An 18,286-nucleotide genomic window follows, 5' to 3' on the forward strand; every position below is an offset into this window, starting at 1 on the left:
TCAGGGACTGCCATTTTCTGGTGTAGATCATGGCCCCATATACCTACCTAGTAGATGTTAGACACTCAGTAAATGTGCATTAAATGAAGGACAAAAAGATCAAAGAAATATATGGTACTGAACCATTCTGAGAAGAAACTTTGTTCTTCCACTAGGACATTCTTCCCAATGGATGCCAAGATAGGAGATTTGTGTGGGACTTTGGGGTACTCTCTCCTTTTACCTACTCCTGCCTTGAAGATGGGCTACTCGTGAGTGACATACAGTTAGCCCCTTCTGGGACAGATTCCAGCCTTTACTACCTGCTAGGGCTGAACCGTGTCCCCCCAAAATTCGTAGGTTAGAAGTCCTTACTCCCAGTACCTCAGAATATGACCCTATTTGGAGTCAGGGTCTATTCAGAGGTAATCAAGTTAGAATGAGGTCATCAGTGTGAGCTCTGATCCAATTTGACTGGTGCCCTTATAAACATGGGGAATTTGGATACAGAGACAGACATGCATAGAGGGAAGAGCATGTGAAGAGACACAGGGAGAAGCTGACCAGGGGAATGGCCTGGAACAGATTCCCCATTTCTGCCCTCAGAAGGAACTAACCCTGCCAACACATGGATTTTGGACTTCTAGCCTCCAGAACTATGAGACAATAGATTTCTCTTATTTAAGCCACTCAGTCTGTGGGACTTGGTTGCAGCAGTCCTAGCAAACCAATACACTACCTAACACCAAGCAGCTGTTCTGGGGAGCCTAGTATCATAGAACTGCCTTGATTTCTGGGCTAAGGAGCCAGATCCTGGAACCGAGATGACTTACAGCCCAAGCAAGGAAAGGTTGGTGTATTCAGATAAGAACTGATCCTCCTTCTCTGATTTCAGGCTTGTAAGCATTGTAACTAGAATCCCTCCCTCATTTGTACATATGAATCAGACGTTGTCTCTTTGAGAAGGTAGTAATTGTTCACAGGATTTTTAAGTGTACCCCTATATATTTTAAATGTTGCTGTTTTTAGTGTGTCTTGTGAATGTCAATAAGAAATAACATTTACCAAAAAAACCCAGCAGATTCCTTGTTTTGAGTTTCAAGTTGAGCAAATCTGAAGAAAATGCCAAAATAATATGCAAATATTAATATGCCATATGTAAAGCCTCTTGGATTTTTTTTTTTCCTGAGCTGTCAACACAATTCAATCTCCCTGTCATTTTATTTTTTTTAATGGAGTCTGCTCAGTGTTTCATTAAATGGGGACTATTCCCCCATGGATTTTAACTCGGCACCATTCTCTCCTTTGTTTGTTTGCAGGCAATTTTGACTGGGTAGGGAATGATTTTACCCAGAACGCTGGCACAGGCCTTGTTATCAACCAAGCAGATGTGAGGAACAACAGGAGCATCATCAAGCAGCTTAAAGATGTGTTTGAGAGGGACTGGTACTCCCCCTATGCCAGGACCTTGCAGCCTACCAAACAGCCCAACTGCTCCAGCCTGTTCAGACTCAAACCCCCCAACAACAAAACTGCCACGTACAGCGCCAGCGCGAAGGACCCCGCCAGCGTATAACATGAAGGAAAAACTGACAGGACAGCTTGTCTTTCCTATTTATATATAAAGGACTTGAGGAGAGAAAAACAATTTAATATGTCTTTTTTAGGGAAAAAGCACACTTACAAAAAATATTCTCCGAACGCCATGTAATATCTTATCTCACAGTATCTTAGCGGCGTGTACACTCAGTTTAGGACTTTTGTATTTGTTACTCCTGACAGAGAATGTCATTTCAGCTTGGAAGTTAGTTTTTATGTTTGCATACAAATTTTAAGACTTTGATGCCTCTTCCTTCCTAGTTTTAGAACTTTTCCTGCCAACTCACCTGGTTGGTTCTTAACAAAGCTTAGCATGAGGTAAACGCTTTCACACCCTTCTGAGAACTGCTTCTTAGAGAGGTGAGTAAGGCTTTCACCGCAGCCAAGGGACTGATCAAGCCAAGTATTTACCCCGTAAACCGTCTCCAAGACCTCTGCAGTCCTCTGAGCATGAACTGCTGACATCTCATGCCAACCTCAGCACTCTTGAAAACCACCCTTTTACCTCCTTGCTCATTATCTCTGGATACCGTACCTTTTACTTGGTACATTTTCTCTTCTCAGAGAATGTTCTTTTTTAGCATCAGCATCCCTCTGTTCACCTCCATGCTAATTCTAAGTATGGTGACGTCTTTTGAAAATATATGAATTCCTCAGAATGGATTACAAGTGGAAATAGCAGTCTTTAATTTTCACCATTCAACTGCATTTCCCCCTCAAATTAATAGTTTAAAACCACAGCCAGCAATATGTATCTTTTGTCTCAAGCTCAGATAAATTAGGTAGCTACCTGCAAATATCCAGCAAGCTATAGGTCTGCATTATGAGAATAAAGTAGTTTTTCACATTTTTGTTTAGCTTATGGTATTATAAAGGAAAGATCTCTATGCATCTGTGGATTTTAATTTCTTTAGAATCATTCATTATGCTGTTAAGGGTATGCCAGCAAACCTTTATAGAGCTATTTAATATACCAAATGCTTTTCAGAGAAATGCAATTTAAATACTGTGCTTAACATATTTTACTAAGAAACAAAAATATTGGATTATTGTTCTATAATGTCGTTGTGTGTTGCTGTTTTATATCTATACAATATATAACCCTATATTAATGGAGACCGTTGCCACCCTAGAAACAGGCATGGCCTCCTTAGAGCCCAGAGCAGGAGGCCATCAGGATGCCAGTCTTTAGGTTGCTCCTGACCCCCTCGGGCCTGGAATAGAGTCCTGCACTCTTTGGCCTCGGGTTTCTATTGGTAATGTAGGGACAGTAATACTCACCTACCTCGCGTAGATGTTGTCACGGTAGGAAATATTTATAACTTGTTTTGAAATCAAAAGAACCTATATAAATGCTAAGCATTGTGATGTATAATCTTTTTCTTGAACTAATCTTTGTGGTATCCTGAAATAATCAATACCAGGTTCTTCCAGAGAACCTACAAGGGAAAACAAATGCACAGCTTCCAGCTGCAAATGTGGGTGAACACAGTAACTCAGAAACCGTGCTAGAGATCAGGATTGTCATCATTTTGATGGAACATTTCGTTGGGTCACTTTGACATAAGTAACATCCATATAAAATGAGACATTGTGCCAGGAATTGTTCTTTAGGACCAGCATAAATATGTGTTTTCAGAACAAAGAAAAGCAATCTCAATTATAATTTTTTACATCTAGAGACTTATTTCTACTCTGCCAAGCTGAGTGATGGAAGGAGCTATGAATCTCATCCAGTGGGTTTGACTTGTGTAGAAAGGCCATTGTTGGTCAGCTAGCAGTCACATAGCTTCTTTCTTGCTGCTCCCAAGATAGGCTTTACTGGATATATGGCCCATCAGTGAAGACAGCAGGAAGGATTGGGAGATTCCTAATGGAATTATTCACCAACACTGGCCAGGCCCTGAGACTCTAAATATTTACCATATATCCCTAGTCCTTATTTGAGTAGGGGGGTGTTTCTGTCAATCATTTTAGTAAGGGTTGCTTTGGAAATGATTTTAAAAAGAAAGAAAACAAAAGAACAAGCAAAGACAAGGTGTGGAGACAAACAAACATCCTGAGTTCAATCCTGGGCAAAGAAGAGCAACCAGGGCTAGGTTTGAAAGGACGTCTGAAGGGGAGAGCACTGTTGTCTCCTGGACTGTATGTCATAGCCATGGGACAGGCATTGGCTTGGTGTAATGGGGCCCCTTTCACTGTCCCTTGCTTTTGCATGTGATAGGAGAGAACTGTGTCCTCTATCAAATGATGGCCTTTACCAGTTCGCTTTGAGACCATCAATAAGGTGGCACCAGGAACTGTGTCCAGGACTTCGTGCCACCAGCACCACCAGCAGCAGAGCCCTCCCTGACCCAGCGACCCACCTCTTCAGCCAGGCCACTGACTTCAGGAGGCAATGCTGGCCTCCAGATAGCCAGGAAAACAGCCCCGCACAGAGAGTGTCTTAAACGGGCCCAGGTCTCCTAAGAGAGCATTTAATTCGGCAGACCTTTCTTTTGCATTTGGATGCTTTATCTACTCCTCTAGGAGTGGCCTTCCTCTTTTCTGACTCCGTGTCTTTGCTACATAGACAAACAACTTCCATTCCCCCTTGAATTATTTCCCAAGAGAGATAAAAGGCAAAATAAAAACAATTTGAGACAATCTAATGATGTCCTTGGAGCAATTAGGAGCAAGAGGCTAACTGCTAACTTCCACTGTTTTCTCCATAAATATTCCAGGAGTTATTTCCCAAAGGGGAATATGAAAATGAATGCAAACACAATTCAAGACCATAGTTTAGATTTCTGTGCCACTTACATTAACCTAGTGCCTTATTTATTCTCAAACATTGATTTTTAAATGGTGATTCACTCTACGAGAATACTTCTGCTTACTGTGGGGTCCAGTAAGACCTTCTGATGGGCCGTCCAGTCAAAAATATGCATGAAACAGCTTTTGTGTAGCCTGCTGTCCTCCCAAGCCACATAGCACTGAGCACCCCCAAATCAAGTCATTGACACACGCTGTCAAACATTAACACTGTTGGCCCCCTCTGCACTGCCACTGGCCACCAGTGTATCAGCTAAGTAAATCACAGCTTATCAAGCCACCGGAGAGGAAGTGGAACGTTCTGGATGATATCCATGCTCTCTGAATGCCATGCTTTGGATACCTGATAATGATAGAAGCGAGGCACACTGAAAATGTCCCCACTGTCTTTAAAGGACCTCAAAATAGATGTTCATGGATTTCCACAGTGTCGTGGCACATAGCATGAAAACTCGTGTCTAAAAGTCAAAGCAGACCCAGTAAAAAAAACAAAAGAGCTGTGGAAAACTGTACATCAGTGTAGCTCTGGGCACCTTTCTCTATGCAGGCTGTTCCTGTGCTCTGGTGTGTCTCACTGCTGAACTGGTTCTCAGTGAGATGGGTCTGATCACATTGTTGGTTGATCTTACCCTTTTAAAACTGTGTTTTGTTACTGCAGTTACTGATTTGTTCAAAGTGCCTCGCTGAACCTGGGACCGACAGAAGCTCATTTCCCACCAGCCTGTGGCTATTCTCAAGTGACTTTGATTCATTCTGTTTGTTTTTAGAAGATTTTATTGAACTAAATTCCAGGGGAAAACAAAATAAAGAGACTATAAGAATTTCTTGATAAGATCAGACCCAGGGTCCGTCTGTCTCAGGAATTCTATCCCAGAATCTGCCTTTTTTTCATATGTATAATCACTTGTGTGAGTTTCTCTGTCCAAAATTCATTCTATTATCTTTAACATTTAAGGGTTGTAAAGAGCTGCCTTCACTTGCAATGGGACAATTCTCTTCTGAAATGATAGACACTTTGCTATTGGTTGTGCAGATGCAGTCCCTAATGAACAGCCCCATACATTGTGGACAAATGTTCGATTCTTTGGATTTCTGTACTTACTCTCAATGACTGGTGCACTTTATTATAAGCCTTTTGAAGGGGGAAATTCATATAATAATGTCCATTTGGCCTACAGTAGATTGGATAAATGAACCCATATTCAGCATTTTTCCACTTGCTGTGATTTAGCTTTTTCTTTTTCTTTTATATGCTGGTAACCAAATAGCTATTCATCATTTTTACCTTATTGATTTAAATTGCTGGAGACATTTTAATAGCCCTGAAGTCAACTCCAGTTCATTGCCTGCCTTTCCTGTTTGAGAGACTTCCCATCCAGTGGCTGAATTATGAAGATACTGCTTTTTATGGTGACTAGATAGGCATTCTTCAGAAGCTTCTTGAAATAGCAAAAACTGAATTTTTTTTTTTATTTTTGACCCATCAGCAATCTTGTACTTACAGAGTTCTAAAAAAGGTCACTGATCACTTCTGCTTCTTTTGGCAATTCCCTGAAAAGAAATGAGAGATTTAATAGGCTATTCCGCATTTTCTTCTGTTACGTTCAACTACTAAACTCTGACTCTGTTACAAAGGATATCTTGGATTTTTCATGTTTCTTTATGTAAACAGGATAAAGTTGTACCTGGACATATCTATACTATTAACCTTAAGATCCCTAAATAAATTGGTATGACAAAGGGCTGAATTTGGGGGCATCATTAAAATTCTCAAACCTTTCATATAACCAAATGCTCGATTTTTTCAAAAGTAAACATTATATGGTTTTTTTGTTCCGTGAAATGAGGCTTTATTTTTCTCTTCAGCTTCCAGACCATACACTCTGGCTCAGTGACAGAAAAAGAGTATGAGCTCAGCTGCCTCATGCACTTACCCACCACATTCTATTATTCCCAGGCTTCAACCTATAATCAAATACACCTGGTGTCTGCTCAACAGACTCAAATTGAATCTCAGATCTAGAGGATTCCTTGAAAGCCATCCAAATCAACCACTCCAAATGTACAAATTCCCTTCCTATTTGGCCACTCAGAAGTTGAGGACCTCCTCGAGCCACCACATCAGGAGTGGTGACTACAGTCCCTTTCCACAAGACCCACACAGAGTACAGTTTTGTTGATTTGCTAGAGTAACTTGGATTTGAGACATCTTTTCTCTGAAAGAATGTCCATGGTGGGTACCCTTTTTATACAGGGATGAAATCTGAAGAGGCATACTTCTTAATAGCTGTCATTTGAGAGCTTAACAAAGGCTTAACAAAGCCAATTTGATTAATCTACAGTAGTCAATTATAATTTGATTTTATCAGCTGCTTCTGAATCCTGGAATTTCAGGTTTAAAAAAAATGGCCTAACAATCTAATGGGAGACAATGGTGTGCAAGGAGTCCAATTAAATTATAGTAAGAGCAAAGATTATCTATGATTTATTTTTATTTCATAGAATAATTAGGAAAAAATTTCTCCTTTTACAAAGTGGATATCTGGCTAGCAAATCCATTCCTTCTGGCCCCAGACGTTAAAAAATTGTTAATTCCTTTATGGACTCTACTATCTTCCATGGGTGAAAAAAATCTTAGGAATGGTTGAGAAATACTGAGATCCTTGTAAGACACAAACATGGAAAAATCTGGTTTCTAATTTAAAGTTTCCCAACATAAGTATACAACAGATCTTGGGAGTACAACCTCAACTTCCAGGATTAAAAATATTGAAATTATCTGTGACTTTCCAGTATTACAGAGGAAGATCTTTAAAGACATCTCAGAAAATATGACCCAACAACATTCATGTGATTCAGAGCTTAATCTACAATTTCACTTATTTTTGCTTAGAAGTGGAAATTACCAACTTCTTTAGAAAGTACATGTTACTCAAGGCAACATTCTCCCCCCAAAAAATGTAGTAAGAGAATGGCAACACCATAGTTTCAAGGAAGTTATGGCATTGATAGAGCACTTTGGAAATCCTCCATAAGAAAGTGTCACGAGAAACAAAAGGTCTTTTGTCCCCAGGAGTAAAGCCGTGTATTATTATCCATACTTCCTGGCTGGTTCTATAGTTTTCCTAGAGACCATATCCATATCTCCTACATGAGCAGAAAAACGTTTCTGTCACATGAACACTCCTCACTGGCCACAGCCAACTGTACCATGACTCAAAGAAACTCAGTTATGGGTGAGAGGGTGGCCTAGGAAGAGAGATGAATCCAGCAGTTGTGTTCTTGTTGGATGGCATCTGACCCCACCATCCAGAGCCCTCCTTTATAAGGACTCTGAATATGAGATATAGAAAGGAAATTGGCAGTAGTAAGAGCAGCCAAAATAGAAAGGAGTGAAGTCACTCTAATGATGCAACCTTAGAGCAGTAACAGCACACTTCTGCAGGTGAGACACCCAGTGTTCTTATTGACTCACCCCATCTGCTTTTAGGTTACTGGAGTAAGGATTGATCCCTGAATGATAAGGCTGGACTTTGTGATTATTGGGTTGTTTTCTTATCTTTCATATTTTCTTGTGTATCAACACAAATAAACTCACATTAATTGAGATAACCTGACTGTGTGTCTGTTCCTTACTTACATCCAGAGGGGCCTAACACACTTCTCAAAGTTACAGCTATTCCCAGGAGAATATCCTGAGGAGGTAACAAAAGTGATGTAGCAACTATGTCTTAATTAGACACGGACCCAAACTAGCCATCTCCACAGTAAATCACCTGGATCCACTCTGCAAATGTGAACATAGAATCAGTTGTTGCCAAATATGCTGGACTCATCAAGATGAACGAAAGCCACTGAGGACACAGATGAAAAATCCATTCAGGAGATGACTACTCCATAGACACAGTGACTGTTGGAACTAAGAGAAAAATTAATCTTGAAGCCCAAATCCATCTTTGTTTTTAAACTATATGAGGAAAATGAGGCATAGAACACATACTGAGTTAAGCAGAGACAGATGTGTTATAAATTTAGAAATTGTTTTTAAATACATATTCTGATTGACTTAATAAATGCAAAAATTGCTAATAATATGGTGAATACTTAGAGCAAGTGGATAGCTTACAGGAAGATTGGTGGAAGATGAAAGTTACACTGTCCCAAGCAGTCTAAAGAGGGAAGACAGGTCTTCATGTTGCCATGAGGGACCAGAGAAACTGGGGCAGTCAAGGCATAGTTAGCCTGGCATCTTTCCCTACTATAGTCGGGTAGGGATTGGTAATATCAGGTCAACAGTTTTTGTGCTCCATTTCATATGGAAACCTGTTGTGGACACCAATTCAAAAGTGAAAAGAATGCCACAAAAACTAGCATTTCATTTATGGGTTGAAAATAAAGTTCTTATTTTGAATCTTGTCACTCAGCCAGTTTGTCATCATGTATGTGAAAAGGATGCATGAGGTAGATCATTTAAGTCTAAGATCTACTGACAGTTAAATCTTGCTAATTTAATATTTTCATGTAATTAGGGTAGGCTAATTATGTCACACCAGCATGATGCTCAGTTGTACATGTCTGTTCAGATGGGTGATAGCCCCCAGGTATTCAGTAAACATTAACCAAAGGGGTTGTTGGGAAGATATTTTGTAGATGTGATTAAAGTCGATCATCAGTTTAAGTAAGGAAGATTGCTTTAGATAATCTAATTAGTTCTGTATGTCAGTAAATTGAACACCAATAAAAAAAAATAAAAATAAAAAAAATAAATAAATAAATAAATAAAATAAAAAATAAAAAATAAAAAAAAATCTAATTAGGCCTGATTCATTCAGGTGAAGGGCCATAGGAGCAGAATTAAAGACATCCTGATGAGGAAGAAATCCTACCTGTGGACTGTAGCACCAGTTTATGACTGGGTTCCTGTCTACCTGTTCCACAGCCTACACTGAGGATTTCAGACTTACCTAGCCAGCCCACAAAAGATAACCCAGTCCTCTCTCTTTCTCTTTCCCTCCACCTTATTATGTGTTTGTGCCCTACTTGCCTGACTGATGAAGCATAGTAATAAGCAATCCCAAAATCTTAGTGGCTTAAAACCACAAGGTGTTTTTTTTTTTTTTTAATTTGAGTATAGTTGACACACAATGTTACATTAGTTTCAGGTGTGCAACTTAGTAATTTGACAAGGTTATAAGTTATGCTATGTTTACCATAAGTGTAGCTACCATCTGTCCCTTTACACCTATCACCTTACACCTGTTAGAATTGCTAAAATCAAGTAGACAAGAAACAACAAGCATTAGTAAGAATGTGGAGAAAAAGAAACCCTTGTGCACTGTTGGTGGGAATGCAAACTGGTGCAGCTATTGTGAAAAACAGTATGGAGGCTCCTCAAAAAATAGAAATACCATATGACCCAATAATTCCACTATTGGATATTTGCCCACAGAAAATAAAAACATTAACTCTTTAAAAACTCATTAATTCAAAAAGTTAGGGCAGCCTGGGTGGCTCAGCGGTTTAGCACTGCCTTCAGCCCAGGACCTGATCCTGGGGACCCAGGATTGAGTCCCACATCGGGCTCCCTGCGTGGAGCCTGCTTCTCCCCCTGCCTGTGTCTCTGCCTCTCTCTCTCTCTCTCTCTCTCTCTTCTGTGTCTCTTATGAATAAATAAACAAAATCTTTAAAAAAAGATATATGCATTCCTATGTTTATCACAGCATTATTTATAATAGCCAAGACATGGAAGCAACCTAAATATACCCCAATGAATAGATAAGGAAAATGTGGTGTGTATATGCATGATGGAATATTACACAACCATAAAAAAGGATGAGATTGTGCTATTTGAGAAATTCAGTTCTACCAACATTTCTGAAATGGTGGAGAATCCAAAATATTTAGTGAATAGTGTGAATGACTAAGATAGTTAATTAGAATAACACAAACTTATCAATGAGCTTTTCATTTACAATGAGGACAAATTTATGAGGATAAAAAGTAAGGAATGCTTAAGAATATAAAGAATATAAGAATTTTAGGATCAGAATGACTCCGTAACTAAGGATGAATGGAAACAGTACTGGATACCTTAACCTTTGGTATTGATAAACATTAAAAAAAAAAAAAAAGCCACACTCTTAATACCTGGCTCAGAGATGTCAAACAGTTGACTTATTGCTTAGGCAAAGGCAATCATAGACACAAGGGGTTCAAATTGCTTTCTTTAATGTGGCCATGTGTTCTAGATATCTGTTTAGGTGAACTTCATTGTCTGCAAACATCTAACATAACAGGTAAATAAGAGCAGAACTAAAGAGAAATGTGTTCTTAGCTGAGCTTTGTGTGTCCAAAGTTTTCTGACACAAGTCAGTCTGTCTTTGAATTTCGTGTGCTCATCTCTTGATGTGTGTGTGGTAATTCCCTTTACTGTGTAGGCTTGCTGCTCACTAATCTCTGTCTCATTTTCTTCATGAAATAAAACCATCTATTTTTTAAATACATGTTTCCCTCCTCTTTTAAACAAATAATGGTCCTCTAATTTACATATTACCAATTTTTCTTAAAATTTTATCCCAGGAGACAAAGGGGCCTTTCAACTGGATGTCATATATTCCCTAAAAACTTATACTTTACATTATTCTGAGTTTTAAGAATTAAAAATTTAATGAATGTATTTGTTTTGTGTGTGAAACAACATGGGGGAATCATTCAAAGTAACTAACATTTCTGAGCACCAATTCTCTGCGGTAACAGAGTTGATGCTATGGAACAGACAACAATGAATGTCTCTGTCTTCAACAGAGCTTATAATCCAGTATGGGGGGATCCCTGGGTGGCGCAGCAGTTTGGCGCCTGCCTTTGGCCCAGGGCGCAATCCTGGAGACCCGGGATCGAATCCCACATCCGGCTCCCGGTGCATGGAGCCTGCTTCTCCCTCTGCCTGTGTCTCTGCCTCTCTCTCTCTCTCTCTCTCTCTCTCTCTCTGTGACTATCATAAATAAATAAAAATTTAAAAAATAATAATAATCCAGTATGGGAAGCAAACACAAACATGGGATCCCTCCAGTTGGAGCAAGTAATTCTTTAACATTTGCCTACCGTGATCTGGCCCATCTCATCAGTAGAAGTGTAGTTAAAAACAATCTAATCCAGAGAAATATTTCCCTGAGTCTCAGTAAAAGGTAGGACAGTCAGGGGGCATGAAGTGTGTCAAAGCTGACCCCCCTAACTTACTTGGACACACTCCTCTCCAGCTGGATGTCCCCCACTACCATCTCACTTGCCTCTACTGTCATGAGCCCTGGCACACTAGGGGTTATCTGGTAGGAGCAGTCCACCCTAGATTGCAGACAGACATCCTTTTTTATTGAATTTTAAAACAAAGAATAATGAAAATCATGTGCTTTATATGTGATAATCACTATTAGCAATTCTAAACAATATCAATGACATTTTTGTCGATCAAAAAATTTTTGTTGATCTAAATTAACCAAATGACTACATATAAGGGAGACAGTTCTTACTGCCCTGCCCTTGGTATATATACCATATATATATATATGTTCATGAGTAACAATCTTTCAATTTCTGGTAAAGGGTAAAAATAATTAGCATAATTGCCACCAATCCCAAGCAGAATCTGTGTTTATTCATTAGTTCAACAAATATCTAATAATCCTGTATTGTATTCCAAGTTCTTTGTTGAGTGCTAGCCACACCAAGATGAATAAGATAATTTCTCCTCTCAGAGACTTCAGAGTTTAGGAAAAAAAAAAAAAAAAAACAAAAAATTGAAATGCTATATTTGAAACTTAAAGAATATTTTGCTTCCTGCTATGATTGAATAGGTGGTACTGATCAATCTATTTGCAGAAAACACCTAGAAGGACACCAGGGTAGCTCAGTAGTTGAGATCTGCCTTCCGCTCAGGGTGTGATCTGGGAGTTTTGGGATCGAGTCCCACATTGGACTCCCTGCAGGGAGCCTGCTTCTCCCTCTATGTCTCTGCCTTTTCTCTGCATCTCTCATGAATAAATAAATAAATAAATCTAAAAAAAGAACTAGAAATCTAGAAATGCTAGATAAAGATTTAATACCACATTTGTTTGAATGCATCAGAGATAGGGAGGGAGAAAAATTACATTGTCAAAATCTGAGAGACAAAACTGAGAGAAGTGAGGTAAGAATTTGCAGCCACTCGTCCTCAGAGGTATCTGCTAATTCCAAAAGCACAGATGTTGCTTTTGGACAGATACTGAGCAGAATTTTGGACTCAAGGACTAGAAATACAATACTGGAAACCAGATCCACTAAGCAAGATGGGCCCTTGTAAGCCCTAGGCTTACAGTTGGGATTCTGAAGAGTAGTAGAGTTGAACTGGAAATAGTCCAGCCCTATCAGCGGGGCTTCCAGTGGTCTCTGCCTCTGAAGTCAGATAGTTTGGAATTGGTAATGCTTCCAGCTTAGCCACCTGCATTTTTAAAACCAATGAAAGATATGAGCCCATAGTTTTAAAAAATCATGAACCCCAAGCAAGATGAATACAAAGAAAACCACTCCTAGGCACATCATAGTAAAACAGCTAACTACTAACAACAATGAAATTAAACGGATTTTTTAAGAACACATGTTACCTTCAGAAAAGTAGCAGTATAAATGATGGCTGAGCATTCAATGGACAACAGAACCCCGCAAACAGGAGAATGAGTAATAACTTCAGGATGCTGAAATAACTGCCTAAGGCCATAGAATTCTTTACACAAGAAAAATATTCTCAAGTCTGTTTTTTGGTTTGCCTTTCTGCCTCTTTTTTTTTACCTTTGCTCATTTGTTTCATTTCTTAAATTCCACAATTGAGTGAAATCATATGGTATTTGTCTTTCTCTGACTGAATTATTTTGCTCAGCACTATACTCTCTAGTTCCACCTATGTTGTTGCAAATGGCAAGATTTCATTTGTTTTTATGGCTTAATAATATTCCATTGTGTATACATTCCATTTCTTATCTATTCATTCATCTATCTATCAATGAACACTTGCATGTGTCTTTTCAATTTATGGGTTTTGTATTCTTTGGGTAAATACCCAAATCCAAGTGTGATTCTTGAATTGTAGGGTAGTTGTATTATTAATTTTTTGATGAACCTTCATACTGTTTTCCACAGTGTCTGTACCAACAGTGCATGAGGGTTTCTATTTCTCCACATGTTCACCAACATTGTTTTTTGTGTTGTTGATTTTAGCCATTCTGACAGGTGTGAGGTGATATATCATTATAGTTTTGATTTGCATTTCCCTGATGATAAGTGATGTTGAGCATCTTTTCATGTGTCTGCTGGCCATCTGGATGTCTTCTTTGGAAAAATGCCTGTTCTTGTCATCTGCATATTTTTAATTGGATTATTTGGTTTTTGAGTGTTGAGTTGCATCAGTTCTTTGTATATTTTGGATACTAACCTTTTACCAGATACATAATTTACAAATATCTTCTTTCATTCAGCTGGTTGCCTTTAAGTTTTATTGAGCATTTGCTGTGCAGAAACTTTTTATTTTTATGTACTTTCAATAGTTTATTTTTGTTTTACTTCCCTTCCCTCAGGAGATCTACCTAGGAAAATGTTGCTATGTCCAACATCAGAGATGTTACTACACATGCTCTCTTCAAGGACTTTTATGGTTTCAGGTCTCACATTTAGGTCTCTAATCCATTTTGAGTTTATTTTTGTGTATGGTGAAAGAAAATGGTCCAGTTTCATTCTGCATGTTGCTGTCCATGTTTTTTCAGTACCATTTGTTGAAGATACTGTCTTTTCACCATTGTATGTTTGTTCCTCCTTTGTCAAGGATTAATTGACCATATAATTGTGGGGGTTTTTTCTGCGTTTTCTGTTGTATTCTCGATCTAAGTGTCTAGTTTTGTCCCAGTATTATACTGTTTTAAGTAATGCTGCTTTGTAATATAACTTGAAATTTCATAATTACCTTAATTTTAGACAAAAAACCCTATTCCATTTAAAAGATAACATTTGCCTGATTGAATTAAAATCTATCTTTAAGGGACACCTGGGTGGCTCAGTGATTGAGCGTCTGCCTTGGGCTCAGGGTGTGATCCCGGGGTCCTGAGATCAAGTCCCACATTGGGCTCCCTGTAGGGAGCCTGCTTCTCCCTCTGCCTGTGTCTCTGCCTCTCTCTGTATGTCTCTCATGGATAAATAAATAATTTTTTAAAAATCTATCTTTAAGAAGATTTTCCTTATATAGAAGGACACAGAGTTACTGACAAAAGATAGAAAAACAATATATGTGCAAATGCCATGTTGATATCAGATAAAGGTACATTAAACAGTACTAAAGATAAAGATTGATATTTCATAGTTCTGAGAGATCACATTCACCAAAAAGACATAAAAGTTCTCATGTTAGTGTATCTACAACATAGCCTCAAAAATATAGAAAGCAAAAATTGACAGAAAAAAAGGAGAACTGGCAAATCTATAATCAAGGGAGATTTTTAAATACCTATTAGTAATTGATAGAACTAGATAAAATATTGTAACAACATGGAAGGTTTGGTGAAGATTTGGAAGATTAACAAAGTTGGCTGAATGACGTGTGTTACATACTGCACCCAGTGACTGGAGGGTACACGTTCTTCTCTGGTGGGCACACATGGAACATGTAGAAAACTAACCACATGGTGGATCATAAAGAAACAAATGTCACAGAATTGAAATTACACAGGATATGCCCTCTGGCTGCAATAGAATTAAGCTACAAATCAAATACAAAAAGACAACTGAAAATCCCCAAATGTTTGCAGATTAAACATTTCACTTCAAATTCATCAATCCAAGAGGAATTTATAATAGAAATCAGAAAATATTTCAAACTGTAAGAGTGAAATAAGGTTTTTCAAAACTTATGAGATGCAGCAAAAGCCGTTTTGAAAGACTAAAAACAAAATATATTACCACATATATGTTAAAACAGAAAAGCTAAAAAAAAAAAAAAACAAGATCAGGTGCCTGGGTGGCTCAGTCAGTTAAGCATCCGACTTTGGCTCAAGTCATGATCCCAGGGTCCTGGGATCAAGCCCCATATCGGACTCCCTGCTCAATGGGGAGGCTGCTTCTCCCTTCCTCCCTGCTTGTGCTGTCTCTATCTGTCTCTCTCTCAAATAAATAAACTCATTTTAAAAAATGAGATCAAAACATCCAAAATATTGGAAAAAGTTTAGGTAGAAATATGAGAAAAAGGTAGAAAGAATTAAATCCAAAGAAAGTGGTTGGCAGAGAGGGTGGTGGGGGAAAAGAACGGCTATTCAAAGTTTTGTGAAAAGTACACTCAAAAAGCAATAAACAAAAACTAAAGTTGGAAATTTGGAAAAACTAATAAAATGCAAAAACCCCTGGTGAATCCAAACAAGAAAAAAAGAAAGAATTGGCAATTACTTAGTATCAGGAACAAAAAGATCCTAAAGATGTTAAAAAGACAAAAACAATATTTTGTACATTATGCTGATAAATATTTTAAAATTCAGATAAAGAAGCACAATTCTATAAAAAAGACAGTATTTACAAACATTGATAAAAAATTGGTGACTTAAATATATAATTATTATTTAAAATAAATCACAAAGTAATAATTTAAGTAATTTAAAATAATTCAAAACAAAACCCCTCCAGTCCTGCAAGGAAAACTGTAGTCTCAATAGCTTTATGATGTATTTTCCCAAAGTTTAAAAGAAGAAACAATAGCAATGAAAATTCTTCCAGGTGTAAGAAAAGGAGGAAATACTTGTCAACTCATTTTCTGAGGCCTACATAACATTGATTCCAAAACTTCACAGAAAAGAACAAAAATTATAAGTCATGAACATAGATGTGAAAATTCTGAGCAAAACAATAGCAAAGTAAATTCAGTGATGTATAAAGTAGTACAAGTTGACCAACCTGACTAGGTTCAGGAATGCAAAGTTGCTTAAACACTCAAAAAAGAATCAATATAATTAATTACGTTTATAAACTAAAGGAGAAAAATCAAATGATGATCTCAGTAAATGCAGAAAAAGCATGTGATACAATTCAACGCTCATCTGTAGGAGAAAAACTCTCAGCAAATCATGAATAAAAGGTAACTTTCTTAATCTGATAAACGGTGTCCAAAAGATACCAGAATAAACGTCATGAACAATATAAACTTTCCTTCTGAAATTAGGAATATAACAAGAATCTATCACCAATTATAGGGAAAAAAATATAGAGGTTATAATCAGTGTAACAGGAAAAGTGTAAAGATACATAAAAGCATATATACATATACACACAATACATGACATAAGACTTCAAAGGAAAAAATGAAGCTCATTATTTATGAATGACATAATCTAGATTTTAAAAACATCCAAAAAATCCGGAGATTAAACTATTTGAATTAATATAAGACATTAGCAAGGTCTCTGGACATAAGATTAATGAACAAAAATAGATATATTTCTATTTATCACCAATAAAGAGAAAATAAAATTTAAATTATATCTTTTATAGGAACATCAAAAAATTATATCCCTAAGAATAAATCTATTTAAAGATGTATGAGACCTGCACATAGAAAACTTGTTGAGAGGAAATAAAGAAAATCTAAACAATGCCAGGATGTAACATTTCAGAGTTGAAAAACTCAGTATCATAAAGAGGTTAATTCTCACCAGAAATGGCCTATGGATTTTGTGAAATTCCAGTCAAAATCCAGTCAAGGTTGCTGTTTTGAAATTCACAAATTGATTATAAAATGTATATTAAAATACAAATTAGGCATGATAATATTAAGGAACTAGGTGGGAGAATTCATCCTAGTAGATACCAAGACTTATTACAGAGCTATAGTAATTAAGACAAAGTGGTATTGGTGCAAGAATGGACAAATGGAACATAACAAAAAAATCAAGGAAGAGACGCATGCATGTACATGCACAAATGGAGGCATTGCAAAGAAAAAAATATTTTTTTTTCAATGAAAGATACCCATATAGGAAAAAATGGGGCTCCTGGCTGGCTCAGTCAGTGAAGTGTACAACTTTTGATATTGGAATTTGCGACTTTGAGCCCCACTTTGGGTGTAGAGATTATTTAAAAATAAAATCCTAAAAAAAAAGTAAAGAAAGAAGAAAATTGACCTCCACCTCACAGTATACAAAAAACCAATTACAGATGGATGGTAGATCTAAATGTAAAAAGCAAAACAATGAAGTTTCTACACAATAATATAAGAGGACATCTTCAGGTACTTACAACAGGGAAAGATTTCTCAAACAGAACATATAAATCACTAAAGGAACCATAAATCACTAAAGGAACCATTATAAAAGAAGTTATATGTTGTTGGACTACATTAAAATTTTAAAATTCCATTTATCCATTTTAGCTCAGTCAGTGAGGTGTCTGCTTTCCCCTCAGGTCATGAACTTGGGGTTCTGAGATGGAGCTCCACATCGGGCTCCCTGCTTGGTAGGGAGTCTGCTTCTCCCTCTTTCTCTGCCTGCTGCTCCCCTTGCTTGTGTTCTCTCTCTCTCCCTGTCAAATGAATAAATAAATAAATAAATAAATAAATAAATAAATAAATAAATAAAAGAAATGTCTTAAAAAAAAGACATTCCATTTATTAAAATACAACATTAGGAGAATTAAAAAAAACAAACAAAAAGCTACAGAGTGGAAGAAGATACATACAAAACATAAGCATCAGAAAATGTGATATACAATTAGCCAATAAATATATGAAAAGTCACTCAATCTCATTAATAAATGGACAATGCAAATTAAATTCACATTTAGATATATAACACTCTACCAAATTGGCTAAAATTCTAAAGATTGACAATGCCAACTCTGG

The 18,286-nt window shown here is 37.3% G+C and overlaps 2 protein-coding genes across 9 annotated transcripts in view; one reads left to right on the plus strand and one right to left on the minus strand.

Annotated features, from left to right (window-relative positions):
* The window catches only part of PLD5 (phospholipase D family member 5), a 416,960-nt gene extending 408,956 nt beyond the window's left edge, over nt 1-8,004 (plus strand). For 4 of the 5 annotated variants that reach the window (XM_077901465.1, XM_077901466.1, XM_077901467.1 and 1 more), the window contains one exon: nt 1,299-6,140. In XM_077901465.1, the coding sequence (XP_077757591.1) occupies nt 1,299-1,555 (257 nt within the window). In that variant the 3' untranslated portion in view covers nt 1,556-6,140. Of the gene's footprint in view, nt 1-1,298 lie in introns of all 5 variants that reach the window. The other variant, XM_077901464.1, reaches the window with a different exon arrangement.
* The window catches only part of BECN2 (beclin 2), a 156,975-nt gene that overhangs the window by 44,471 nt on the left and 94,218 nt on the right, over nt 1-18,286 (minus strand). For 3 of the 4 annotated variants that reach the window (XR_013381816.1, XR_013381817.1, XR_013381820.1), the window contains exon 4: nt 5,895-5,943. The gene's annotated coding sequence lies outside the window, so the exon portion shown is untranslated. Of the gene's footprint in view, nt 1-5,894; nt 5,944-17,799; nt 17,968-18,286 lie in introns of those variants that run through there. The other variant, XR_013381821.1, reaches the window with a different exon arrangement.

Source organism: Canis aureus, chromosome 6, assembly GCF_053574225.1.
Source record: "Canis aureus isolate CA01 chromosome 6, VMU_Caureus_v.1.0, whole genome shotgun sequence".
NCBI lineage: Eukaryota > Metazoa > Chordata > Mammalia > Carnivora > Canidae > Canis > Canis aureus.